At 38.5% G+C, this 27,534-nt stretch overlaps 1 protein-coding gene and 1 long non-coding RNA gene across 8 annotated transcripts in view; both read right to left on the bottom strand.

Annotated features, from left to right (window-relative positions):
* Positions 1-22,166, bottom strand: part of LOC146970381 (uncharacterized) — a 57,784-nt gene extending 35,618 nt beyond the window's left edge. Inside the window, exons 1-4 of the long non-coding RNA XR_015038134.1 lie at positions 22,013-22,166; positions 21,589-21,691; positions 21,420-21,445; positions 19,093-19,464 (exon numbers count right to left, since the gene is read on the bottom strand). This is a non-coding gene — a long non-coding RNA (uncharacterized LOC146970381). The remainder of the gene's footprint in view (positions 1-19,092; positions 19,465-21,419; positions 21,446-21,588; positions 21,692-22,012) is intronic.
* Positions 1-27,534, bottom strand: part of LOC146970383 (uncharacterized) — a 58,001-nt gene that overhangs the window by 29,511 nt on the left and 956 nt on the right. Inside the window, exons 1-7 of one of the 7 annotated variants that reach the window (XM_085806090.1) lie at positions 24,862-25,107; positions 24,581-24,643; positions 24,246-24,332; positions 24,031-24,060; positions 23,433-23,540; positions 23,285-23,317; positions 22,641-23,115 (exon numbers count right to left, since the gene is read on the bottom strand). The exons of 1 other annotated variant lie outside the window; for it this stretch is intronic. In XM_085806090.1, coding sequence (XP_085662216.1) covers positions 23,080-23,115; positions 23,285-23,317; positions 23,433-23,540; positions 24,031-24,060; positions 24,246-24,332; positions 24,581-24,643; positions 24,862-24,984 — 480 coding nt within the window. In that variant the 5' untranslated portion in view covers positions 24,985-25,107 and the 3' untranslated portion in view covers positions 22,641-23,079. Of the gene's footprint in view, positions 1-5,861; positions 6,008-6,189; positions 6,221-6,395; positions 6,477-12,220; positions 12,797-22,640; positions 23,116-23,284; positions 23,318-23,432; positions 23,541-24,030; positions 24,061-24,245; positions 24,333-24,580; positions 24,644-24,861; positions 25,108-26,810; positions 26,835-27,003; positions 27,037-27,188; positions 27,270-27,416; positions 27,447-27,534 lie in introns of those variants that run through there. 5 more of the 7 variants (XM_085806091.1, XM_085806092.1, XR_015038131.1 and 2 more) reach the window with 5 other exon arrangements.

A 27,534-nucleotide genomic window follows, 5' to 3' on the forward strand; every position in this document is an offset into this window, starting at 1 on the left:
ATTTCTATCATGAATGCTTTCTAAACAGTGTTTTCAGAGATGATTGATGGGAAGGCTGCTGCTATGTTCCTCGTATTTGTTTAATAGCTTCATTGAGTTAAATTAATTTAAAGAACTTAATGCACGGAACTTAAGTGAATAGAAGGAATACAATACAACAAATGTGTGCAGTTGTGTCGCTGGAAGCATTTCCACAATTGTTGAATTACCTTTAATATATTAGTAAATCAGCATTGGAGGCTTAGTGATTCTCCACTTTGTATTTTGTTTGAAAGAAATAACAGTTTAAGCTGACTGATATATATTTTTTCATTGCTAATTTAAATTTGTAACAGATTTGTTTTCCTTGCTGAAACTTAGATGAATGTCATAAACATACAGGAAAACACACTTAAAAAATCTCTCCTAGACAGAGAGATGGAGTTATGTTTGGGAGCTAATAAAACTGCTATAAAGGAAACAGCTGCATCCTTCAGCCTCTTTAGGGTGCAGTGGCGTGCACAGACTTTTTGAAGGGCAGGGGCGAAAAGGAAAAAAAAGGGCACATAATAGCGCGTCCTCGCCACTGAAGAGGGCACTTTAACACATGTTTTGGCTCCCAAGAGGCCACTTTAGCACATGTTTTGGCTCCTAGATGTGGCTCCTAGAGGGCACTTCCAGGGCTGCCAAGTTTCAGAAAATGACAAGAGTGAGACCGTAGTGACATGGTGCGCTTGGCCGGCGACCACAGGTCGGTGGCGAAAAAAATTTGGCCTTTTTTAACGACGATTTGGCCTGTTTTAATACAGATACCTTAAGACTAAAAAAATGTTGATTTGGCCTGTTTTAACACGTGTTTTGGCCCCCAAGAGGACACTTTAGCACACATTTTGGCTCCTAGAGAGCACTTTAGCACGCGTTTTGGCTTCCAAGAGGCCACTTTAGCACACGTTTTGGCTCCTAGATGTGGCTCCTAGAGGGCACTTTAAGGGCTGCCAAGTTTCAGAAAATGACAAGAGTGAGACCATAGCGACATGGTGCGTTTGGCCGGCGACCACAGGTCGGCGGCGAAAAAAGTTTGGCCTTTTTTAATATGGATTTGGCCTGTTTTATAATATCAATACCTTAAGACTAAAAAATGTCGATTTGGCCTGTTTTAACGCGTGTTTTGGCTCCCAAGAGGGCACTTTAGCACACGTTTTGGCCCCCAAGAGGGCACCTAGCACGTGTTTTGGCTCCTAGAGGGCACTTTAGCACACGTTTTGGCTCCTAGAGGGCACTTTAACGCGCGTTTTGGTCCCCGTGCCATGAGGGCACTTTAGCACGTGTTTTGGCTTCCAAGAGGGCACTTTAACGCGCGTTTTGGCTCCCAGGGGGCACTTTAGCACGCGTTTTTCAACAATTGGGCCACGAGGGGGGGCAACCGCCCCCCCTGTGCACGCCACTGTTAGGGTGGTTTCATTTGTAATTATTTTCTCCCTACCCACATGTACTGTATATTGTACTTGTTGCCTTCTCTCTGGTCCTCTAAGTGTCAGAGCTGATTGTACCAGGATACATTGAGAAACGACTCCCCCTAGAGATGAACATGTAGAAATAAGAAAATGAGAAATGAGGAACAAGGAAAAAATTACTGGGGAACCATATTGCCCCATATTAGTGGAAACATGACAACAACTTGTTTGATCCTGTGTCATAACAAACACAGGAAGATTTTATTGGAATAGTTAAATTCACAATAAAACACAATATAAATGATTATAATAGCTGTTGATGCTGGAGAACATTTCATTGTCTTGAGTGATCTTTTTGTTTCCAGCTGAGATGATTAATTTTCAAAAAACTACAGTATAAAAACCCCATAGCTTAGACCTCTATTTCTATTTCACTAAAGAACTGACATGATAAAGAGGTAAATCATATAATAGAAACACGGTCAGTAATGACTTAAACAACAATATAAACTTAATTTTTTTTGCACATGATCTTTTGATGTATTTAACCAACTTTATAAACCCCATACCTCTATTTTTAATGATTCATGAAAAGTCACTTGTCTCATGTTATACAATTTTTATGGGATATACAGAAATAATGTCATCAGAGAATCACATGAATATAAAGCAGGTTACTAGGATGTGTAGTAACTAGAACAACCAACAGATAAAGAACATTTTATATTTTTTATATTGATACTGATATGACACGCCTCTCCTGCTGAATAGTTTTGTTGTTTTTACTTGTTAATTTATTGCAGATTTTCTATTCAGGTTACCTTTTACCTTCACCACTCTATACAAAATGGAATTTCTGTGAAAGAAGAAACAAATGATTAGTGATTGATATCAGTGTGCGATCAACACAACATGTGTGCATTTATTTTACTGCAAATGATAAATCATCAGAAGTCAAATGTATTGTTACCCACTTGAATATTCTGCTGTAACCCAAACACAGACTGGAGGGAAGAGTGTTGGTGGAGGTTTATTGTCTCTCTTTTGTCTGGTATGCCAAATGATTCTCTGAACCTAGACAATATACTTAAGCAATATATCACGACAGGCCGTCATTATACCACGGCTAAGGGGCGTTGTTGTTCGGGACGGTTACCAATAAAGGCAATATGAAAGAGGGATACGCAATCAATTTCATGTAGTTTTATTCAACCAGAAATACATATTATCCAATAAAATAGCCTCACTGTGAAAAAAATAGTCCCACCTCTCCAGACGTTAGCTCCTAGTTAGCTCTGCATCTCGTCTTTTCCTCCGCTTTTTTTCAGATGAAAGTCACTGCTCAGTCCCCTCTACCATTGTTAACCCTCCCCGGAGGTGAAAGTTCACCTTAAACATGTGGATTCAACTACTTTAGTCCGTTTTTTTTTTGCCTGACGCGGAGTGATAGCTTACGCTGTGATAAGGCTTTAGAATAGTAGCCGTGGTATATGCTCAATATACCACGGTTAACAACCAATCAGATCGCCGGATTTCACCTTTCCGTTTTATAAAGGATAAATATACATTGGATTCCCATCATTCTGCACAGAAAACACTTCATTACTCACATTATTCTCACTTAGACAAACAGAAACACTTGGCTTTTAAGCTCTCACTATAACTGCATGGATCTTCTTACCAGATCAAGAGATGGTTGTTCTCTTTGTTGTTGATTATGAGTCACCAGAGCGGCTGCAGTGAAGACGGTGAAGAGCAGGAAAACCTGCAGACACAACAGGACCAGCAGCAAACCTTTGTCCATGGCTGATGAACTGGAGAGTTTGATCAAGGTGTGAAACACACACACATACTCACTAACAAACAACGAACACCTCCACGTGGACAAAGAGGAGGGAATAAGAGGGTGACCCACAATAACCCATCCGCACACACTTGCACAACCCTTTAACGGTTTCTGTATCCTGGGGGATACAGACATTTGGCAGGCTGTGGGGGGGAGGGGCATTAAGTATCTGAACTTAATATCATGAGAAAGTCTTAAGGGGGGATGGGTCAAGTACCCAGGTCATGTGACTTTATGGCAGCATTCAAAACTAAATTGATCAAACTCCAAAATGGCCACCTATGTGGACAGAGACACTGGACATAAGTAAAGTGTTTTTGTTTTTCTTGTTAATTACATTATGGGGGGATTTGTTTTTGAAATAATAATAATAATAATAATAATAATAATAATAATAATAATAATAATAATAATAATAATAATAATAATAATAATAATAATAATAATTTTATGTATTCTTGTTGAAAAATAATGAATAACATTAACACAACTTTGATAAACAGGCACTGAATGTCTGTATCCTGGGGGATACGTTGTCCAGATAGGGGTATGTAAACAGGCATAATCACTCTCAGATATACTTATGTTTGGAAGCCTAAACTCTACAGATAATCAATAATATAAAGGTGTTAAAAGTTGAACATGCAGTATTACTAGAATGCCACCATCTATTGATCAATACAGGCAACAAATAATTAGAAGAGGGAGCGAACGACAGTAAAAGAGGGAGGATGTTCAGGTAATAATTAGAGTAGTATAGTTAATTCTTATGTAAAAGATCCAGTGATAGATACAGCATCTGTCTGCAACAAAACATGATGTGTTGTGGGGCGGTGTTTAGCTCAGTGTTGAGGCTATAGTCCTAATTGCAGGCGACTCCGGTTTGAATCCCGCGCCAAGTGGTCCTATCCTCCACATACACACTCGCACACACACAGAGCCACAGAGAGTGGCTAATTAATTGCTTATAATATGTTTTAAAAGTTCATAAATGAAATATTTGATAAACTGGTAAATGGCAAATTTATACCCTAAACGGGCAATGTATCTTGGGAGATGCAAACTCTAAAATGAAAAATAAAGGTCATATTTTGAAAAAAATCATAAAATTGTGTTATTCTACCCTAGAAACATTAGAAAATAACATTTTTTTATTTTTCCAAAATTTGTATATATGTTTGCCCATTTAAGGGTTAACATTAATTTAAAATAAGTAAAGTATTTAACTGCATCCTAAAGTGGAAACATGACAGAAACTTGTTAGATGTTCACTTATTCTCACTCACCCCCTTGTAAAGGCAAAGAATGGGGTTAATGACACTTGGGGGGTAGAGTCCATATTTTGTAATTTCAGGGCATCCACATTAAAAAAAAAAACAAGGCTGTAGTGCACCTTTGTGTATCTGAATAGTCATTCATTAACTAGTCTGATCATAACCTTTAAACATGAGGGGTGAAGGAAGACCTGGTTTTAAATGGCCGTAAGCCTAAAATAAACAACATTGTTTTCTCCCATGGGCGTCAGTAAAAATAAGATCGAGGTGAGTCACTCACGAAAAGGGGCAAAATTGATTTTATTTCTTAAGGAGATTGAGGTCGTTCAACATCTGCCAACCCTTACGGCACAGTGTTTACCACTCAGTGATGGCCCGTGCTCAGTTCTTTGCTGTGGCGTGTTGGGGAGAGGGGATACTGATGAGCAGACAGGAGTGAATAAAACCACTAAAGATGAGGGCACAGCAGGACGTCTTTTCTCTTTAATTTACAGGCTGCTAATGTCAAGAAATAGCCAAGAAATAACAAATAAATAACAAATGCTGGTCAATTTCATTGTAATGTCATGTTTTTCATAAAGGCAAAAGATTACACATGCTTTTCATGTATGTGTGTCCACCAAGTGCTTGCAAGTAACCGTTATTTCTGGGCTATTTCTACACAATCAATCGTTATTTCTCGGATACATATATTTCTCGACATTACTATGAAATTGGCCGTTACTTCTAGGCTATTTCTTGACATTATGATGTAATTAGCGGGCTGAAAATTAAAGGGTTACCAAACTTTTTAATTGGCACTAGTAGACCCTTTAAGTGACAGTACTGTATTAATTTTCTGGTTATAAACTTTATTTATTTATTTATTTATTTATTTCTGTATGTATGTATGTATGTATGTATGTATGTATGTATGTATGTATGTATGTATGTATGTATGTATGTATGTATCTGTGTTCAATAATGATTGCTGAAACAAAGTAATTTGCTGTAAAGGGTTAAATGAAGTACTCACTCAAATTATCCCACAGGACTGATGAAATGTGAAGTTTCAACTGCAGCCTTAATTGAAAATACAAATAACTTTACTTTGTTTTTTAACAGTAACGCTTATTTTCAACATTTAGATGAGGAAAAATAGAACAAAATATATTAAATAGATCAGCAGCTTTAACTTCACTGCAGGAAATTCATGGAAGAATAGAAATCACAATGCTCTGTGGCAGCAAAGTAGCAAAAACCCTGTAACTTTAAACCTGACAAGCAGCAAAAATATATGTTGTACAATAGCCCAGTATGTAAAAAGTATGTAAAAACATGTCATACACAGTGCAAAATTAATGCAGTGATTATTATTGTCAACAAAAGATAAGAGCTTTTACAACAGACAGAGAAATGTTGTGGAAGAGACGATGTTGTTACTGCAGCTTCTCACTTCTTCTCTCTCGCGCAATCTGATCAAAGACACAGAAATAAAGAGAGACAACAAATAAATCATCACTTAAAGTGTCAATAAAACATGCCAATCCATCTGTGTAGTTACTGGATTATTATTATTTTCTCTAAATGTGTTTATGTTACTTATTTTTTTCCAAAATGGCATGTGATTATAAAATAGCTTTTGTATTCAGATTACCTGCAATTCCAGGTTAGTCTCCCTGCCCCCTCTGTGAAAGAAGAAATGCAAGTAATTAACGAATTGATATCAGTGTGTGATCAAGACAAAACAAACTGACTAATATCAACTGTTTTTAATGAAGATCCTACAAAAACAGTTGTATTTTTTTATGACGGAGAGTTATAGCTTATTTTAAATGAGAAACAGTCAAAAGTTTCCTTTACCCATCCAATGGTCCCACCTCCACCGGGTCTATGGCAACCATACGGAGGGCAAGAGACTCTTTGTCGAGTTACTTTATCACCCTAGATTAACAAAAAAGAGTCACTTTTGTTACTAGTTTCTTTTTGCTTCAAAATTTCACATTAGAAATCATATCTTATTAGCTTAAAGAAACCACTTCATTACTTTATTCTATTCTCTTATTCTACTCCATCTCAGAGGGATTTTATTGTTCCATTTACTGAGATCTTTTACAGTTATGTATTAGTAGTCTCTCTCTGTCTCTCTCTGTCTGACATTTGGACACAAACAGAAACACTTGGCATCAAAGCTCTCACAACATTAGTAAAACTCCTGCATGGATCTTCTCACCAGATCAGGAGGTGGTGGTTGTTGATCGTCTGTCGCCAGAGCGGCTGCATCAGTAGAAGTGAAGACGGTGAAGAGCAGGAAAACCTGCAGACACAACAGGACCAGCAGCAAACCTTTCATCATGGCTGATGAACAGGAGACTTTGATCCAGCTGTGAAACACACTCAGAGCTTTATATACTTACTGACAAACAACCACCTCCATGTGGACAAAGAGGAGGGAATTACAGTAAGAGGGTGACCCACAATAACCCATCCACACACACTTGCACAATATTAATGTTTATTTAAAATATGAGTTTGATTTCATTGTGTCTCCGACTCCCGGTAGCAGATGTCAGTCCGTCCTTCTCCTCTTTCATATTAGTGGAAACATGACAGAAACTTGATAGATGTTGACTCACTTCACTCACCTCCTTGTAATGTGGTTAGTGATACTCAGGGGGTAATGTCCATATTTTGTCATTTCAGGGCTTCAGCATTAAAAAAAAAACAAGGCTGTAGTGAACCTTTGTGTATCTGAATAGTCATTGACTAGTCTGATCATAACCTTTAAACATGAGGGGTAAAAGAAGACCTTGTTTCAAATAGTTGTAAGCCTAAAATGCACATCATCCTTTTCTCCCATTAGTGTCAGCAAAAATTTGATGAAGGTGAGTCACACATGAAAGTAACACAGGACTGAAATGTGAAGTTTCAACTGCAGCCTTTATTGAAAATACAATCACTTTTTTTAGTAACAGTATTTTCAACATTTAGATCAAGGAAAATACAACAAAATATTTTAAATATATCAGCAGCTTTAACCTCACTGCAGTGAATTCATGGAAAAACAGACATGAGGAGACAAAAGCATGGGTGATAATTTCTAGCTCAGAATGGGATACTATGTGTCTGAGTTTGGAAATGTTTTTAAGGTGGGAAAAAACAGGAACAGGTTTTTTTTTTTACATGCTCATCAAGAAGCATGGCCTGATCAAAAATAACCCCCTGGTTTCTCAAACTGGGGCGGACATTTGAAGAGAGGGACCCTAAGCGAGAGTTCCTCCATTCCTTAATTGCATTAAACAACAAAATAAGAGCTTGTATAATAAACAGAGCAACATTGTTGAAGAGACGATGTTGTTGCTGCAGGTTTTCATGTCTGTCTTCACTGCTCTGGTCTGACTTCTTCATGTTCCTCTCATCACTGACAGAAAGAGAGAGTGTAAAGTCAGAGAGGTGGATGCCAGGAATACGTATTTCAATATAAATTTGATGGATCAAACATGTTTGAAGTCATTCAATCAATCTGGTAGTTGAATGTCTATGTTAATATTTGACTCCAAAACACAGGGGCGGGACAACCTCCCCTGAAATCTGATTGGCCTGAACGAATAAATCAGAGGTTACTCAGCAGTATTATTATTATTATTATTATTATTATTATTATTATTCAGTACTTGAGTAGTTTTTTCACCTACTTTCTGACTCTTACTCAAACAATGTGTAATGTTGTAGAGAGTTAAAGTGAAATTCCGGCGTAAGTGTAAACCATGGTCAAACACACCGTAACACCGAGTTAGACCCCCCCTTGAGAGATCAATTTGCCCGACCGCTACATTCACGAGATCCACCAACTTCAGCAAATACCGCAATATCGCCACACACGGCGCTCTCCGGATCCACTGTCTGACCGCAACCAAAACGCCACCATTTGCCCAAAATAATGCTCAGAACTGCACCAAATGTCATCAATAGTACACACAGGGTCCCAGCACGTAGTACGAGTTGTCAAACATCTGCTAGCTTTGCCTGTTTTCTTTAGCAAGGAGATGCAACTCAACTCACCTACTTCTCCTCCGGGAGCCGCTCGTTGGTGAGGAAGCCCTGACGAGTCGATCACCGAGTGCACCGGAGTTCCGCAGCTCTTAAAAATGCTCATTTGCGCCTATATCGTGGCCAGCACTCGATAATAATAGTTATAAAGTGATATGCAAGATAAAAAAAAAAAACTCTGATTGTATTTCCATGAGGTAATTGTTGATTGAGCTGCGGAACTCCGGTGCACTCGGTGATCGACTCGTCAGGGCTTCCTCACCAACGAGCGGCTCCCGGAGGAGAAGTAGGTGAGTTGAGTTGCATCTCCTTGCTAAAGAAAACAGGCAAAGCTAGCAGATGTTTGACAACTCGTACTACATGCTGGGACCCTGTGTGTACTATTGATGACATTTGGTGCAGTTCTGAGCATTATTTTGGGCAAATGGTGGCGTTTTGGTTGCGGTCAGACAGTGGATCCGGAGAGCGCCGTGTGTGGCGATATTGCGGTATTTGCTGAAGTTGGTGGATCTCGTGAATGTAGCGGTCGGGCAAATTGATCTCTCGAGGGGGGGTCTAACTCGGTGTTACGGTGTGTTTGACCATGGTTTACACTTACGCCGGAATTTCACTTTAAGCTCTAACTACTGGGTAAGAGTGTAAGATATTGCTATTCACTGTGAGAATTTATTGTGTTGCTTAGACATCTTGTTTACAACATAGAATTGATTATCGATTGATATGATAATAATTTTAATGACAATGACTCTAATCAATGCCCCCCCCCCAAAAAAAACATAAAGCACAACTCTTCTGCTTAATTGATTTTTTTGTTTTGTTTTACAATGCCGTAAATTATTGCACAATTTTCCCTTACCTTGAATTTCATACAAATGCTAATTTCTGTGAAAGAAGAAACAAATGATTAGTGATTAATACCAATGTGTGATCAACACAAAACAAACTGACTGATTGGTATCAGTCTTTTTAGTAATTAGCATCTTTAACAACTGTTTTCTAACACATAGATTCACTTATTTTACTGCAAATGAAAAAGAAATCTTCTGAAGTCAAGTAAATGTGTTTTTACCCCATCCTGCTTCATAAATTTCCTTTACACCTTTAACCCATTCACACCCTGGAGGAGGTGTTGGTTGAGGTTCATTTCTCTTTTGTCTGGTATGTGAAATGATTCTCTGTACCTACAACAAAATCAGGATAAACATACTGTACATTGGATTTTCATCATTCGTCACAGAAACCACTTCATTACTTTTACTGAGATCTTTAATTCCTAATCATAGACACAAACAGGAAACATCAAAGATCTTCTGGATCTTCTTACCAGATCAAGAGCTGGTTGTTGTTGTTCTTGTTCATCTGTCACCAGAGCGGCTGCATCAGTAGAAGTGAAGACGGTGAAGAGCAGGAAAACCTGCAGACACAACAGGACCAGCAGCAAACCTTTCATCATGGCTGATGAACTGAAGACTTTGATCCAACTATGAAACACAGGCACAGCTTTATATACTTACTGACAAACACCTCCATGTGGACAAAGAGGAGGGAATTACAGTAAATTAGAGGGTGACCCACAATAACCCATCCACACACACTTGCACAATATTAATGTTTATTTAAAATAGAGTTTGATTTCATTGTGTCTCCGACTGTATGTAATGAGTACTGAATCATTACCTACTCATAGTAGTTAGCTACTGATGAACTAACGAGGAACCAAAATAATCATTTGCCTCCATGTGCACCAAAATAACTTCTTTTGTTGAGACAGGCACCCAAATAAATATGTTTTGTGTCCACAAACAACAAAATGACAAACAAAACAAACAAACAAAAAAAACAGTGTCATTTGTCTTTTATTTTGGAAACAAGATTTTCATTTACGGCGGCTCACCTGTGCACCTTTAATGTGAGAAGCAGTGAATTCATTTGGCGATGAGAGATAAGTAATGGACCAAGCAAGTTTGACAGTTGAGGGTCCTGTCACTATACCTCCAATTGATCATGCGCCCTGGCTACGTAGTCAACGGGATGTCCCTTTGGGTAACTGGCAAGCGCTCATGACTATTACCCGGGAGGTGTGCGTTCAATCCCCGCCCAGACCTTCTTCACTTTGCCACACAAGGAAGAGCAAAAGAAAGATTATAGCTGCTGCGCAGCAATGGGCGGGGCCGGGCAATTTTTTTTATAGACAAAATTGGGCAATTTGAAAGTGAAAGTTGCAAAGCCGTACAGTAGCACAAATGGTTGATCTGTTATGAATTTAGCCCTCTAAAACCGGAGAGTAGTTTGATTAATCAAACGTTACATCTATGCTACGCTTGCACATGTTTTACAAAACATTAAGGGCTAGATCTACAAAGATCCCAGATAAAGGGCGCTAAATTGCGCGCTCCTAGTAAAATTTGGCGTGTTTGGTTAGCGCACGCAAAACAGGTGATCTACTAAGAGTACATGCGCAAACCGCAGTATTTAAATGAGTGGTTTTGCGCATGGTAATTGTTTCCACCATGGAGAGTGCGGACAGAGAGCTGGATGGACACAAACGCAGAATGAAAATGTGATCTGATGGATTACAGAGAGGGGCAAATAAACATACTGTCCAACTGCAGCAGAAGAAACGTTGGAAATTATCTATGAGAAAGTAAATGTGGTTGATAAAACAAAAAGAGAACAGATGAAGTGAAGAGAAAATGAGGAGAAAGGCCTATAAGGGGAATGTGGCAAGGTGAAGAGGGCCACAACTCCCGGGTAAGAGTCATGCGCGCTTGCCAGTCACCCAAAGGGACATCCCCTTGGCCTTGTAGCCAGGGCGCATGATCAATTGGAGGCATAGTGACAGAACCACCACTGTCACATCTCTCCCCCTCTTTTCACAAGCACGTCCTCGTGCTTCCGCGCAGGCTGCCACACATTAGGAATCCATGGACCCACCACTAGTGCTACATGGATCCTGTCAACAACGCCAGAATGTGGCAAGGTGAAGAGAGCCCGGTCGCAAGTCTGTAACTGACCAATCAGCCTTCATTAGCAGAATGCTAACGTGTTATGGCCAACAACAGTCCAACCTGTAGGAAATCGAAAGGACAAAACTTCTCAACAATTTCACTTCTAACCTATACTTCATATTGAACTCGCAGAAAATAACAACAGTATTTGCAATTTTTTGACGATTACCAGGTGAAAGGGACAAATTTAGCCTTCTAGCTCCAGAGACGGGTTTCTTGTGTAGCCTACAAACAATACTACTGTAGGTGCGCGTGCAACCAGGGGCCAAAAGACTGCTTCAGAGTGAACTGATATCAAAATGTCATAAGTAAAAGAATGTTATATCAAAATGTAAAAAAAAAAAAAAAAAAAAGCAAAAAGAAAAGATTATGATAATCTTTCCCTTTCGGCCATGTGTATTGTATTATTTGAACTAAGATGAAGTGTGATGATGATGATTTAAATTGACATGCCCGAAATAAACAAATTGATTGATTGATTGATTGATTGATTGATTGATTGATATCACTGTAGATGCCGATGCCGTATTGTTTGTCTATATTTCAAGCTTGTTTGTAGCAGAAGCTCCTCTTCCTGGTCCGTCCAAATCTTTTGCGATTTGCGCCGGCATCGCGCAAGATTTGGATTAACAGCAGTGAGATGAAGCGCTCTGGTCCTCCTGTCTCTGGAAACATGGTGTATGGTGTGGAGCATCAGACCTGATCTTCACCATGAAAAGAATCATAAAATAATGATGATTAAAGATGAGTAATAAGATGATTTAACCATTATTTGTAAGATGTTGTAAATTTGTTGATTTATGTTTGCAAGAAAGAAGGAAAAGTTTACCAAGTACGCCCAAAAGGACCAAATTGTCCTGGTCTTGGGCAATAGCTCAAGCAGCTCTTACATTGGTTCGAATGTTTCTTCCAACAGGTCTAAAAAAACAAACAAACATTATTTTGCACAATCTAGAAATTACTGCAACTCCACACGGCCCTTAAAACAATATGAAAGGCTCCACACAGACTGTGGATCTTCTTACCAGTTCAACAGACGGTACAGTGATAATAAGATGATTTAACCATTATTTTTAAGATGTTGTAAATGTGTTGATTTGCTATGTTTGCAAGAAAGTTTACCTGGGAACCAAATTGTTCTGGATTTGGGCAATATCTCAAGCATCTCTTAGTACATTGGTTCCAAGAATGGTTCGTCACACAGATCTAAAAAAAACCAAACAACTGAAGACTTTATTTTACACAGAAAATCTCTTTGTGGGCGGTGTTTAGCTCAGTTGGTAGAGCACCCATGTGTTGAGGCTAAGTCCTCACTGCGTCGAGCGGCCCTATCCTGCGTGTCATTCCCCCTCTCTCTGCCTCCCCATTTCCTGTGTCTCTCAACTGTCCTGTCCATTAAAGGCAAAAAAAAGGCCCGAAAATATACTTAAAAAAAGAAAAGGAAAATATCTTTGTATGGAAATTGCTGGAACTCCATGTAGCGGTTTTGGTACTCATCCTTGCGTTGTGTAGTTTTAACATACAAGTCAGACCTTCACCGTTGGCAACCTCGCCGTTTATTGTGCACACATGGAGTGACCTGGCAGAGAAATCCACATTTATAGTCAGTCCAGCTCTTCTTCTCTCACACACACACACACATACACGGCAGGGAAATAGCATCGTCCGACTGCCTAAACATTCTCAAAACTAACATAAAATAACACAAAGCGTACCTGGCAGAGAAATCCACATTTATAGTCAGTCCAGCTCTTCTTCTCTCACACACACACACACATACACGGCTGAAAAATGTAAAACGAAAGGAAAGTGCAGGTTAGCTACCACGTGTAACCCTAGCCATGTTGTAAACAGAAATAAAAGAAAAACACCGTCAACTTTATATGGAAAAGGACATGCTTGACCGTTTGGGAGCTATATGCTTAAGAAATACAACTTAAACCACCCCTTAGCATTGAAATTAAAGTAATTAATATGAAACAATAGCGGAGCTCGTAGCTTGTGCACCTACCAGGGAAATAGCATCGTCCGACTGCGGCTACCCCCCGGGGTGCACGACCCTAATCCGCAGGGGCGATGCATTTAATTACCATAGGAAAAACAAGTTTTTGTGGTGTGTGGTGAGTTTTTATGGCAAGTGGAATCAAATGATCTTTTAACTCCGTTACATCCACACGGCCCTTAAAACAATATGAAAGGCTCCACTCAGACAGTGGATCTTCTTAACCGTACAGTGATTCGCTGCATCAACAGGTGTGGGGACTGTGAGGAGCAGGAAAGCCTGCAGACACAACACGAACAGCAGCACAGTTCAGTCCATGGCTGATATAGTTGAAGCCAACATCAGGCCTGTATTTATACACACACTCGACCCACAGTGGACAAAGGAAGCAGGCAACAAAATTGGCCCCTTCAAAAATATAGTTGAATAGCCCTGGCTCAAAGAAACCAATGTGATTACTTTATTCTACTTTCTTGTTCTACTCCATCTCAGAGGGATTTTATTGTTCCTTTTATTCCTAGTCAGTTACGAGCTGCTTTATGTATTAGTAGTCTCTCTCTGTCTGACATTTGGACACAAACAGAAACACTTGGCATCAAAGCTCTCACAACATTAGTAAAACTCCTGCATGGATCTTCTTACCAGAGGTGGTGGTTGTTGATCGTCTGTCACCAGAGTAGCTGCATCAGTAGAAGTGAAGACGGTGAAGAGCAGGAAAACCTGCAGACACAACAGGACCAGCAGCAAACCTTTGGCCATGGCTGATTAACTGAAGACTTTGATCCAGCTGTTAAACACACTCAGAGCTTTATATACTTACTGACAAACACCTCCACGTGGACAAAGAGGAGGGAATTACAGTAAGAGGGTGACCCACAATAACCCATCCGCACACACTTGCACAATATTAATGTTTATTTAAAATAGAGTTTGATTTCATTGTGTCTCCTCCTGGTAGCAGATGTCAGTCCGTCCTTCTCCTCTCATCACTTTCATATTAGTGGAAACATGACAACAACTTGTCAGATGTTCTTGTTCTCACTCATCTCCTTGTAATGTGTCCATATTTTGTAATTTCAGGGCTTCAGCATTAAAAAAAACAAGGCTGTAGTGAACCTTTGTGTATTTGAATAGTAATTTATTGACTAGTCTGATCATAACCTTTAAACATGAGGGGTAAAAGAAGACCTTGTTTTAAATGGTTGTAAGCCTAAAATGCACATCATCCTTTTCTCCCATTAGTGTCAGCAAAAATTGGTTAGTCACACATGAAAGTAACACAGGACTGAAATGTGAAGTTTCAACTGCAGCCTTTATTGAAAATACAAATCACTTCTTTTTTTTTTAACAGTAACACTTTTTTTCAACATTTAAAAAAATACAACAAAATATTTGAAATAGATCAGCAGCTTTAACCTCACTGCAGTGAATTCATGGAAAAATAGAAATCACAATGCTCTGTGGCAACAAAGTAGCAAAAACCCTGTAACTTTAAACCTGACAAGTAGTTCATGATTGGCTGCTCCTTCTCTCCTCCACTGTCATTATAGGTCTACTGATTAATGTAGATGTTGGGAAATATAACACATCAGCACAGTGTGTAAAAAACATTCCACACACAATGCAAAGTTAATGCAATTATTATTGTCAACAAAAGTTAAGAGCTTTTACAACAGACAGAAAAACATTGTTGAAGAGACGATGTTGTTACTGCAGCTTCTCACTTCTTCTCTCTCACGCAATCTGATCACAGACACAGAAATAAAGAGAGACAACAAATAAATCATCACTTAAAGTGTCAATAAAACATGCCAATCCATCTGTGTAGTTAACTGGATTATTATTATTTTCTCTTTTTTCTCCTACATACAGTATCTCATAACTAGATAAAGTAGCATTTCCTGGGGACCGGGCACTGACTCCCTGAGTCTATTTGAGGTCTCTCTACCAGCCAATTAGCTCAGCGAGTTGGGAGCTGGTTCTTGGTGTCAGAGATTGTGAGTTCGAGACCCAGCAAGGGTGATGATGATGATGATGACAGATCAAAATGTCAGATGTCCTCAACATGAAACACAAGGCAATTGTCCTGATAGTTGCCTCACACAGCAAGCCTCTAAATTTAAAAAAACAAATAGCTTGGACCGGACCATGGGCGAAAGCTCACCAAACTTTGCACAAAGGTCCAGTCTCATGTTCATCTTTCTTCTTCCGAGGAAATCATACTTCCCATGGGCGAAAGCTCACCAAACCGTCAGACCCCATGCCATATTTACTCAACTCCAAGGACTCCAAGATGCAATTTATGTATTATCAGATTTTTGTTTAGATAACAGAATTTCTGACATTTTGACAATTTTTGAAATCTGCCTTGACAACAGCTGCCTGGTCTCTGATTCCCTGAGTCTATTTGAGAAGTCACACATCATGTCTCACTTCCAGACAGTTGGCTCAGTGAGTTAGGAGCTGATTCTTGATGTCTGAGGATGTGGGTTCAAGACCCAGCAAGTGAGATAATGATACTACATCAAAATACGAGCTGTTCTTTGTGAAACAAATGTACAACATTTTTTACCATGAGTCATGGTAGATGATGTTTGACAAAAACATATCAGAATTTTACCTCAAAAACGTAAGTTTTTTTTTTTAACAATTGGTTTCAAATCTGCCTGCGCGACAGTGAATGGTTTACTCAATTTGTGAAGCCACTGTTAAACTGCCACCTGCCAATTAGCTCAGTGTGATAGACAATGGTCTTTGGTTCCAGAGGCTGTGGGTTCAAGCCTCAACTGGTGCAAAGTGAACATTGTGACGTCAACTGTCTTGTCTTCCTATTCTCCTTTTTGTTGCTCAGAATTTGCCTAAATTTGCCAAAATTAGCCCGGACCCGACCCATCGCTGCGCAGCAGCTATAATTGTAAATTTGCTTTTGTATTCAGATTACCTGCAAATCCAGGTCGGGGTCTTTCTTTTCAATCTGTGAAAGAAGAAATTCAATTAATAAATTGATTATCAGACAAAGAAAACTGACTGATATCAGCTGTTTTTTAATGCAGATTCTTTACAAACAACTGTATTTTATTTTATTTTATTTTTTGATGAAGGAGAGTCGTAGCTTATTTTAAATGAAAAATTGTCAAAAAGTTTCCTTTACACTTCCAATGATCCCATATCCACCAGGTTTCCACCATTCATACGGGAATGAGAATCTTCGAATTGGTTCATCCTAGGTAAAAAAAAAAGTCACTAGTTACTTTTGTTACTAGTTACTTTTTGCTTCAAAATTTGACATTAAAATCATATCTTATCAGCTAAAAGCAGAGCTATCCAACTAGCGGCCCCCGGGCCAGATCCAGCCCACCAGTCAAGTCAAACGGTCCCCAGCCCATCAACCAATAAGAATTTAAAAAAAGAATAATCATTATCATAAAAATACGAAACCCCACATTAAAAGTGAAGAGCAAATAAAGTGGAGAAATTGTGCAATATTTTTGCCAAAAGAAATGTTTGACGCTCCTATAAACTGTACATGCTCCTGGTCCTCGCTGCTCCTCTCACCCACACTACCCGTCCTGCTCCCGCCTCATCTCCGCAATCCTGATGCACCACATTCATTTTGCTCCAGCCCAGTCTCTCTACTCCTCTCCCCCAAACTTAAGCACCAGTCCTGGGCTACATATGCTCCGCTGTCCTACTAGAGTTTTTTTTTTTTCTATTCATTTATTTTGAGGTAATGGAGCAACTAGTAGCCTACTGTAACTATTACTTTAGTTAGATTGCTGCTGTCAATGAAATGGTAACAGACAGCTCAGATGAATGACCGGCCCACAGGCCACAGCCCTCCAACAAAATTGCGCCCCTCAAAAGTATAGTTGAAAAGCCCTGGCTCAAAGAAACCACGTCATTACAGTTACTAGTCGCTTTATGTATTAGTAGTATCTCTCTGTCTCTCTCTGTCTGACATTTGGACACAAACAGAAACACTTGGCATCAAAGCTCTCACAACATTAGTAAAACTACTGCATGGATCTTCTTACCAATTCAAGAGGTGGTGGTTGTTCATCTATCACCAGAGCGGCTGCATCAGTAGAAGTGAAGACGGTGAAGAGCAGGAAAACCTGCAGACACAACAGGACCAGCAGCAAACCTTTGGCCATGGCTGATGAACTGGAGACTTTGATGCAGATGTGAAACACACACAGAGCTTTATATACTCACTGACAAACAACCACCTTCACGTGGACAAAAACTACACACTTGCACAATCTATGATGTCAATATGGGGTAAACAATGACACAAACTTTTTTTCTTTTTTTCTTTTGATTTATTTAACCAACTTTGTAAAACCAGCACCTCCTCTATTTCACTTAATTCATGAAAAGTCAGTCTTGAATGAATGAATATAAAGCAGGTTTTACAATGATCTTTAAAGTGGACAGACAATATCTAGGACGTGTAGTAACTGGAACAACCAAGAGATATTGAACATTTTATTTTGTTATTCAATAGTGTTATGGGAGGTGTCATGGAGGTGTGTTGTGCTGTTTCTTTGTAGTACATGGTGTTCTACCTCCTTCTGTGTGTGGGTGTGTGGGTGTGTGTGTGTGTGTGTGTGTGTGTGTGTGTGTGTGTGTGTGTGTGTGTGTGTGTGTGTGTGGGTGGAGCTGCCCTCTTCACTTTGTGTCCTGACAGCACTGCCAGCACCTGTCATGTGGGTCTGAGTCATGTAACACTTTGTCCACTCTGTGCACCAGCCTAACCTCTTTTGGTCCCCCGTACGTTCTTTCAGCCTTTAAGCAGTGGTAAGAGGGAGAATCCCTTTTCATTTGTCGATCGTGCTTTCTCATTTTTAATGCAAGGAGCATCAGTAAACCGCCTGCCTGTCTTTTGTTTTTCTTCCTTTTGCAAGTACATAAGGCACAGACTGATTTATGTTTGTTACAACTGCTTTGTATCTGTGATTTCTGTGGTGTTGGCATTGTTTGCTATCAGTGAGAAAGGTGGAGAGCTCACCTTATGTTGCATCCAGGGATCCCCTACCCTGGACATAAAAATGTGATTTGACGAAGTGGACAACTCTTCCCACACTGTAGAGAGTCGTTGTCGTGTAGGACTAGAATAAAGTGGAGTATTGATTTTCAAAAAGCTACTATAAATCCTACAGCTTAGACCTCTATTTCTATTTTACTATAGGTAGAACTGACATTATAAAGAGGTATCAGACAGGGCTGTCCACTCTTCTCACTATTTTTGTTTTAACAATAGAAACACTGTCAGTATGAGGTAAACAACAATATAAACTAAATAAACTCTAAAACTCTAAACTCTAAACTCTTTTTTTGCACATGATCTTTTGATGTATTTAACCAACTTTGTAAAAACCTTCACCTCCTCTATTTTAAATGATTCATGTAAGTCACTTGTCTCAGGTTATAAAATTTATTGGAAATACAGAAAAAATTGCATCAGAGAATCACATGAATATAAATCTGCAGGTTTTACAATGATCATTAAAGTGGACAGACAATATCTATGTGTATACTGAAACAACCAATAGATAAATAACATGTCATATTGTTATTCATTAGAATGAAATGTGATTTAACTAAGTGGACAACTCTTCCCACACTGTCGGGAGTCGTTGATGTTGTACTTTATCACTGTTTGACTGGAATAAAGAGGAGTATTGGCCTTCATTGAAGCTATAACACATTTGCACACTATATAAAGACTTGTCATCCTCAATGCAGTGACGGATTATTTTCCAAAGTGCCAGAAAACAGATCAACACTGTTGAAGAGACGATGTTGTTGCTGCAGGTTTTCATGTCTGTCTTCACTGCTCTGGTCTGACTTGTTCATGTTCCTCTCATCACTGACAGAAAGAGAGAGCGTAAAGTCAGAGAGGTGGAGACCAGGAATACATATTTCAATATAAATTTGATGGATCAAACATGTTTGAAGTCAATCAATAAATCTGGTGGTTTAATGTCTACAGTATGTTAATATTCAACTCAACAAAAACATGAAGCACATTTATAAAGCGAAGCCTGCGGAGCTAGTTCAGGCAGATGACACAAGTTGCGCCATAACATCCCGATCAGCTGATCAGTCACATGCTCTCCTCATCCAAACAGGGTGGGTTATTTAAACCCCCCAGTTTACAGTACTGTACCAGCTCATCCCTGGCCATGCTGCCACTGCTGCTGCTACTTTCTGCTCTGCTGCTGCTACCGCTTACATCTTGTTGCTGCTGCTGCTGCCCATGAGGTTTTGCAAACCCACCACCTCCCCAGCATCCACCTGTGGGCTCTGTCTCTATGATTCCCTGACAGGAGTCTGCTTCATTCCCTGTAATGTCTGGCAAAGGGTTAGATCATTCAGGAATTAATAACTGAGACAGAGCCTGACGCCAAACCTGCTGCAGCCATGCTCAAGGATACCTATGCTGTGCTTCAGCTTGCCATGCTTACGCTCAATAAATTATTTGTTCTCATTTCAGAGTTGTCTGACTGAAGTTAGTTGTTTTTCCAGTACACACAAACTCCTCCTCTTCCTCCATCACTAATATGACAAACCTCTCTTCAACTTCAACTTCAGCTTTATTGTCCCCTAGGGGAAATTCATGTTGCAGAAAGGTAAAAAAAAAAAAAAAAAGACAAATATCCCAGAGGGCAAACTGGGAGCTGTTCCATACAATCGAAAATAAATAAATAGATAAGTAAGCGGGGTGTATCATGACTGTTTAGAATTTGAATTCAGTTGGGTAATGGCTTGTGCTATGAATGAGTTTTTCAGTCTATTTGATTTGGCTTTTGGCAATCTAAATCTCCTGCCAGAGGGAAGGAGCTCAAACTCGGCATGGAGAGGATGGTCAGGACACTGATGATGTCCTGAGCCTTAGACATTATCCTCCTGTGAAAAATTATGGGCAGATCGGGTAATGTAACCCCGATCATTTTACTGGCCACTTTGACAATGTGCTCCAGCCTCTTTTTATCTCCAAGTTTGAGACTGCCAAACCAAGAGATGATGGCAACAACTTATTGTCAACAACCACACCAAGGTACTTAAAGGTTGTGACGTGCTCCACAATCTCTCCCTTAATTACTGTTGGGGGTGGAGGGTTAGAGTTTCTTCTAAAATCTATGCACAAGTCTTTAGTTTTTGTCACATTTAAGTTTAAAAAGGAATAATCACACCAGCGGATAAAATCATCCACCACTGGTCCCGGGGCTGTGCCCTCCCCTTGCAACAGACTCACTATGACCATGTCATCAGCAAACTTAAACTACATGTCTGTCTGGATGTGAGCTTCTGCAGTCATCAGTGTACAGGATATATAGTATGGGTGAGAGGACACAGCCCTGTGGAGAACCGGTGGAGGAGAGGAGGACATCAGACAGAGCACTGTTCACTCTAACACATTGTGATCTGTCTGTTAAAAAATTTAAAATCCACCCAACAATACTAGGACACAGCTTAAAATTTGATAATAATTTAGAGGCTAAAATTTGTGCCTGAATTGTGTTAAAAGCAGAAGTAAAATCTAAGAACAATAAGTGTGCATGGGTGGCCGGGCCTTCAAGGTGTTTAAAAACAAAGTTAAGAAGGGTCAAGACTGCGTCATCTAACCCTCTTTTACTCCTATATGCAAATTGTAGGGGGTCTAAAATGTCCTGGACAGCCTCCACCAACTCTCTTTTAATGATCTTTTCGAATACCTTCATAACCAATGAGGTCAGGGCTATAGGTCTCTGGTCTCTGGCTTAATTGTTTGTTTGTTTTTTAAATACAGTCAATTATTGCAGATTTTCTGCAGTAGATTACCTTGTGTTTCATTGGCTTTGCTGGGGCTGTGACAGAAGAAACAAATGATTATTGATTGATATCAACACGAAACAAATTGACTGACTGGTATCAGTCTTTTTAGTGATGATGATTCACTTATTTTACTGTGAATGAAAAATGATCTGAAGTCAAGTAAATGCGTTTTTACCAAATGAAAGTGAACCCGGCAACATACGATATATTTGGTATGGCGATGTTGGTCGAGGTTTATTGCTTCTCTTTTGTCTGGTTTGCCAAATCATTCTCTGAACCTAGAAAACAAAATCAAGGTAAATACGATTTTTAATCATTCTGCACAGAAACCACTTTATTACTTTGTTCTACTGCGTCTACTACGTCAACTTCTATTCAAACTCATCTAAGCAGTGACCCCAAACCAGTGGTTTGAGTTTATTAGAGGATTTCTATTTTCTGCAGCTTGATACTTGTACTCCACCACATTTCAGGGGGGCATATTGTTCATTTTACTTTATCTTTAGTTACTTTACTCTCACTTAATGTGAGACATTTAGACACAAATAAAAACACTTTGCAGCAAAGCTTAAAAAAAACTCCTGCATGGATCTTCTTACCAGATCAAGAGGTGGTGGTTGATCATCTGTCACCAGAGCGGCTGCATCAGTAGAAGTGAAGACGGTGAAGAGCAGGAAAACCTGCAGACACAACAGGACCAGCAGCAAACCTTTGGCCATGGCTGATGAATTGGAGACTTTGATCCAGCTCAGAGCTTTATGTACTCACTGACAAACAACCACCTCCATGTGGACAAAGAGGAGGGAATTACAGTAAGAGGGTGACCCACAATAACCCATCCACACATGCTTGCAAATTTTTTATGTTTATATGAGTTTGATTTCATTGTGTCTCTGACTCCCGGTATATTTAGCAGATGTCGATATGTCCTTCTCCTCTTTTTTTTCACTTATTCTCACTCACCCCCTTGTAATGTGGTTAGTGATACTTAGGGGGTAATGTTGTGTAATTTCAGGGCTTCAGCATTAAAGGCTGTAGTGAACCTTTGTGTATTTAAATAGTCATTCATTGACTAGCCTGATCATAACCTTTAAACATGAGGGGTAAAAGAAGACCTTCTTTTAAATGGTTGTAGGCCTAAAATGCACATCATCCTTTTCTCCCATTAGTGTCAGTTAAAATCAGATAAAGGTGAGTCAAACATGAAAGTAACACAGGACTGAAATGTGAAGTTTCAACTGCAGCCTTTATTGAAAATACAATCACTTTTTTTTTTTAAACAGTAACACTTATTTTCAACATTTAGATGAAGAAAATACAACAAAATATTTGAAATAGATCAGCAGCTTTAACCTCACTGCAGGAAATTCATGGACAAAATAAAAATCACAATGCTCTGTGGCAGCAAAGTAGCAAAAACCCTGTAACTTTAAACCTGACAAGCAGCAAAAATATTGACTGTATGTTGTAGTTCATGATTGGCTGCTACTTTTCTCCTCCACTGTCATTATTGGACTATTGATCAATGTAGATGTTGGGAAATACAGTATAGCACAATATATCTACATTTCACACACAATGCAAAATTGATGCAGCGATTATTATTAGTCAACAAAAGATTTGCAGCTTTTAGAACAACAGCAACGTTGTTGAGGAGGCGATGTTGTTACTGCAGCTTCTCACTTCTTCTCTCTGGTGCATTCTGAAATAGAGAGTGATAACAAATAAATTATCAATTAATCCGTCTAGGAAACAAGAAGTTACTGGATTGTTATTATTTACTCTAAATTTAATTTTTGTTCTCTTGCACAGGAGAGGTTTTTTTTTTTTTTTTACATGTGATTGTAAATTAACCTTTGTATTCAGATTACCTGCAATTCGAGGTCATTGTCTTTGTTATCAACCTGTGAAAGAAGAAATGCAAGTAATTAATGAATTGATATTCATGACAAAGCAAACTGACTGATATCAGCTGTCGTAACTTGTTTTAAATGAAAAATTGTAAAACGTTTCCTTTACCCTTCCAATAAGAGAAAATTGCCCTGGTTTCCAGCCACCAAACGGGTTGGAAGGGAAACTTGGTGGAGTTGGTTTTCCAGCCTGCAATAGTTGGCGTATGAGTTCGATCTGTAAAAGAAGAAAATAAATGCAAGTAATTAATGAATTGATATCAGTGTGTGATCAAGACAAAGCAAACTGACTGATATCAACAGTTTTTTGAGAAGGAGAGTCGCTTATTTTCTCCTTTGAACTCAATCAGTGGCCTATGTTACATTTCCAACACACAATAAGGGTCATATTTTGGACCTGGTATGTTGCTGTTGCTTATCTTCCCTATCTATTCATTTAGCTGAATTGTATTTTCTTTGTATTTTTATATATCATTGTATTTTATGTCAATTTTGGCTATTGTTATTGTTAAGGTGACATTGGGTGTTGTGAAAGGTGACAACAAATAATTAGCATAGTAATAATATTGTATTCTTCACTGAGAGCTTAAGTCTCTAGTCACTTTTGTTACTGGTTAGTTCTTGCTTCAAAATTAGACATTAAAAGTCACATCTCATTAGCTTAACACATTGTTAATACAATAAAAGCTCTGTTAAAAAAAATTTACCTCTTTTGGGTTAGTTGGTGGAGTGGGAGGCTGCAAAACAAACAATAAATTATTGATATTAGTGGGTGATACAAATGAAACTCGCTGAGAGGTATCAGCCTTTTCAACAATGATCATCTTCAGCATTTTTTTTATTTTCTTTTTTACATTCACTTGTTTTACTAGGGAGAAAATAATAATAATCATAAGTTGAAGTCTAGTAAATTTGTTCCTACCACTTTAAAACCATAACATGCGCCTGGATTCCAACTACAGTAGGACGACACATTGAGATATTTCCTGGGAATTCTGCGTCGACTCAGCTGTGAGAAAATCAGAATTAATTTGTGTTATATTATGGATTTATTTTGTTCTAATGTCTACTGGTCTTCGAAATGACTTGTGTTTCTCTATGCAGTTACAAAAAAACACTGGTGAACCTTAAAGTGTTAATATGATCATTTCCATTTTCTGCTACATCCCACAGGAGATATTGGAGATATTGGAGCCATTTAGTCTTTGTATCAAATATGTTGCAACATTTGAGAAGCTCCTGCATGGACCTTCTCACCTGCTCAAGAGGAGGTTGTTGTTGTTCATCATGACTTCTGGTTTCCTCATTGGTTCTCTCAACCTGGACAAAATAAATCAAGACAAATATACATTTAATTTCACATTATCTCTCACATAAACCACTTTATTCTACACTGCTCTGATGTCAACTTCTATTCAAACTCATATGCACAAATACACATTTCAATGTGTTTCTCTTTTCTGCAGCTTGATACTTGTAGAGAGAAATATTGTAAAGAAAACATTGAATCCGTGAAGCTCCTGCATGGATCTTCTCACCAGATCAGGAGGTGGTGGTTGTTGATCGTCTGTCACCAGAGCGGCTGCATCAGTAGAAGTGAAGACGGTGAAGAGCAGGAAAACCTGCAGACACAACAGGACCAGCAGCAAACCTTTCATCATGGCTGATGAACTGGAGACTTTGATGCAGCTGTGAAACACACACAGCTTTATATACTCACTGACAGACTACCGTTTTCATGCGAACAAAGAGGAAGGAATTATGAGGGTGTATGATGACGAAAAACAAGAGGTTCTTCCCCATGATTCAAGACATGTTTAACTGAAATCTTAGTCGCAATACCTGTTTTGACATCTCCTTTAAACAACCTGCACGCCATATAATCAAGTGTATTATTCCCCATGGTGATATAGTCCACACCCTATGACTATATTACTTCCTGCTTTCATACCAGGAACAATAATGTGCATGTTAAAGTGCAGGTTAAGAAGGTGAACTGAAGTACAATAATCATAGTAATTGCCTGAAAAGAAGAATAGGCTATTGCTACTGTAGATGTACAGATATTTCTCCTCAGAAAAACCTCAAAATCAGGTTATTGGAAAAAAAAAAAAAACTCATTTATAATCCCACAGCTTCATTTATATTTTAACCACATTTAACTATCTCACAATACATTTTGTTACATAAAATCTTAATATATGATAAATAACCAGTAAGTAGCTGTGTAAAACTTTGTCGCACTGAAGTTTAGTGTTAGAAAGTGGCAACTAGTACAACAATTAGTGGTATTATTTCCTTATTATAACATTATGGCTGAATAGAAATAGATAAAGTGTATATCTTCTCAAAAATGTATTGATCAATCTCTTCCAAACATATTAATGCGAAAATTAAACCAAAATCAATCTTTGCAAACTGTGTCATTCAGGCTTAAACTAAATTGGGGGTATTGAGCAGTAGGATTGAGGTTGAGGGCTTTGTTTTAATTTGTCAACCTCTGTCAGTTTAACAGAAACACATATTTGTGCATAGGAATGTTCAGTATTAATCTTTTAAATGTCACTCAGTCATTAATATTAAGTATGGATCAGTGTGTTAGGACATCATGGCATAGGCTACTGGCCACAAGCATGAATTTGTTTCACCTGGGTAACTGGGACTCAGTAACCACTGCATCTGGTAAAGGTGATTACTAAAAGGGATAAAAAGAAGAATGTGTCTGAAAACAAAATGATTCCTACTTTATAGGCAACTATGTTTTTGTTTATTTTTACAGGGTCACAATCAAATGTAATTGCACCATAGATATTTGATTGCTAATGTGCATTTGTTATCCAAATGATCTTGTTAGGTTTCTTACAAAGTTGTAACTATGTAGTCAGGCAACATGAGGGGTAAAGGAATAAATGGTCATAAGCCTAAAATACACATTATCCTTTTCTCCCATGGACGTCAGTAAAAAAAAATAGATTGAGGTGAGTCACACATGCAATCAACACAGGACTGATATGAAATGTGAAGTTTCCACTGCAGCCTTTATTGAAAATACAATTCACTTTTCTTTTCTTTTTTAACACTTATTTTCAACATTTAGATGAGGAAAATGGAACAAAATATTTGAAATAGATCAGCAGCTTTAACCTCACTGCAGAAAATTCATCGAAAAAACAGAAATCACAATGCTCTGTGACAGCAAAGTAGCAAAAACCCTGTAATTTTAATTTGACAAGCAGCAAAAATATTGACTTTATGTTGTAGCTCATGATTGGCTGCTACTTCTCTCCTCCGCTGTCATTATAGATCTGATCAATGTAGATGTTGAGAAATATAGCACATTAGGACAATATGTAAATACATTTCACACACAATGCAAAATGAATGCAGTGATTATTATTATCATTATTATTATTATTACAGTATTGTCAAGAAAAGGTAATAGCTTTTACAACAGAGAGCAACGCTGCTGAAGAGACGATGTTGCTGCAGCTTCTCACTCCTCTCAAGCATTCTGATCACAGACACAGAAATAAAGAGAGACAACAAATAAATCATCATTTGAAGTATCAAAAAACCGAGTGAATCCATCTCTGTAGCTATTGGATAATTATCATTTACTGTAAGTTTACTTTTTGTTCTCCTACGCAAGCATGTGATTGTAAATTAGCTCATGTGATTACCTGCAATTCCAGGTCTCTGTCGTTAAAATTAATCTGTGAAGGAAGAAATGCAAGTAATTAATGAATGTACTGTATATCAGTGTGTGATCAAGACAAAGCAAACTGACTGATATTAGCTGGGTTCTTTTTAAAGAAGGAAAGTCGTAGCTTATTTCAAATGAAAAATTCTCAAAGGTTTCCTTTACCCCTCCAATGATCCCACCTCCACCTGGTCTCCAGCCACCAAACGGGTAGGAAGGAAATCTTTGTGGAGTTGGTTTACCACCCTAGATTAAAAAAAGTCACTATTACTATTTCATTTTTGCTTCTAAATTAGACATTAAAAAAAAAATGTGTTAGCTTAAAGTCTATCATACATTGTTACGATTAAAGCAGGGATTTGTAACCCCTAATTAGCAGAAGACAGTACACACCTGTGGTAGTGATGGTAGTCTAGGGCGAGGCTGCAAAACAAACAATAATTTATTGATATTAGTGGGTGATCAACACAAAGCAAACTAACTGACAAGTTTCAGCCTTTTCAACGATGAT

This window comes from Trachurus japonicus, chromosome 17 (genome assembly GCF_045865225.1).
Source record: "Trachurus japonicus isolate A0001 chromosome 17, Traja_1.0".
Lineage (NCBI taxonomy): Eukaryota > Metazoa > Chordata > Actinopteri > Carangiformes > Carangidae > Trachurus > Trachurus japonicus.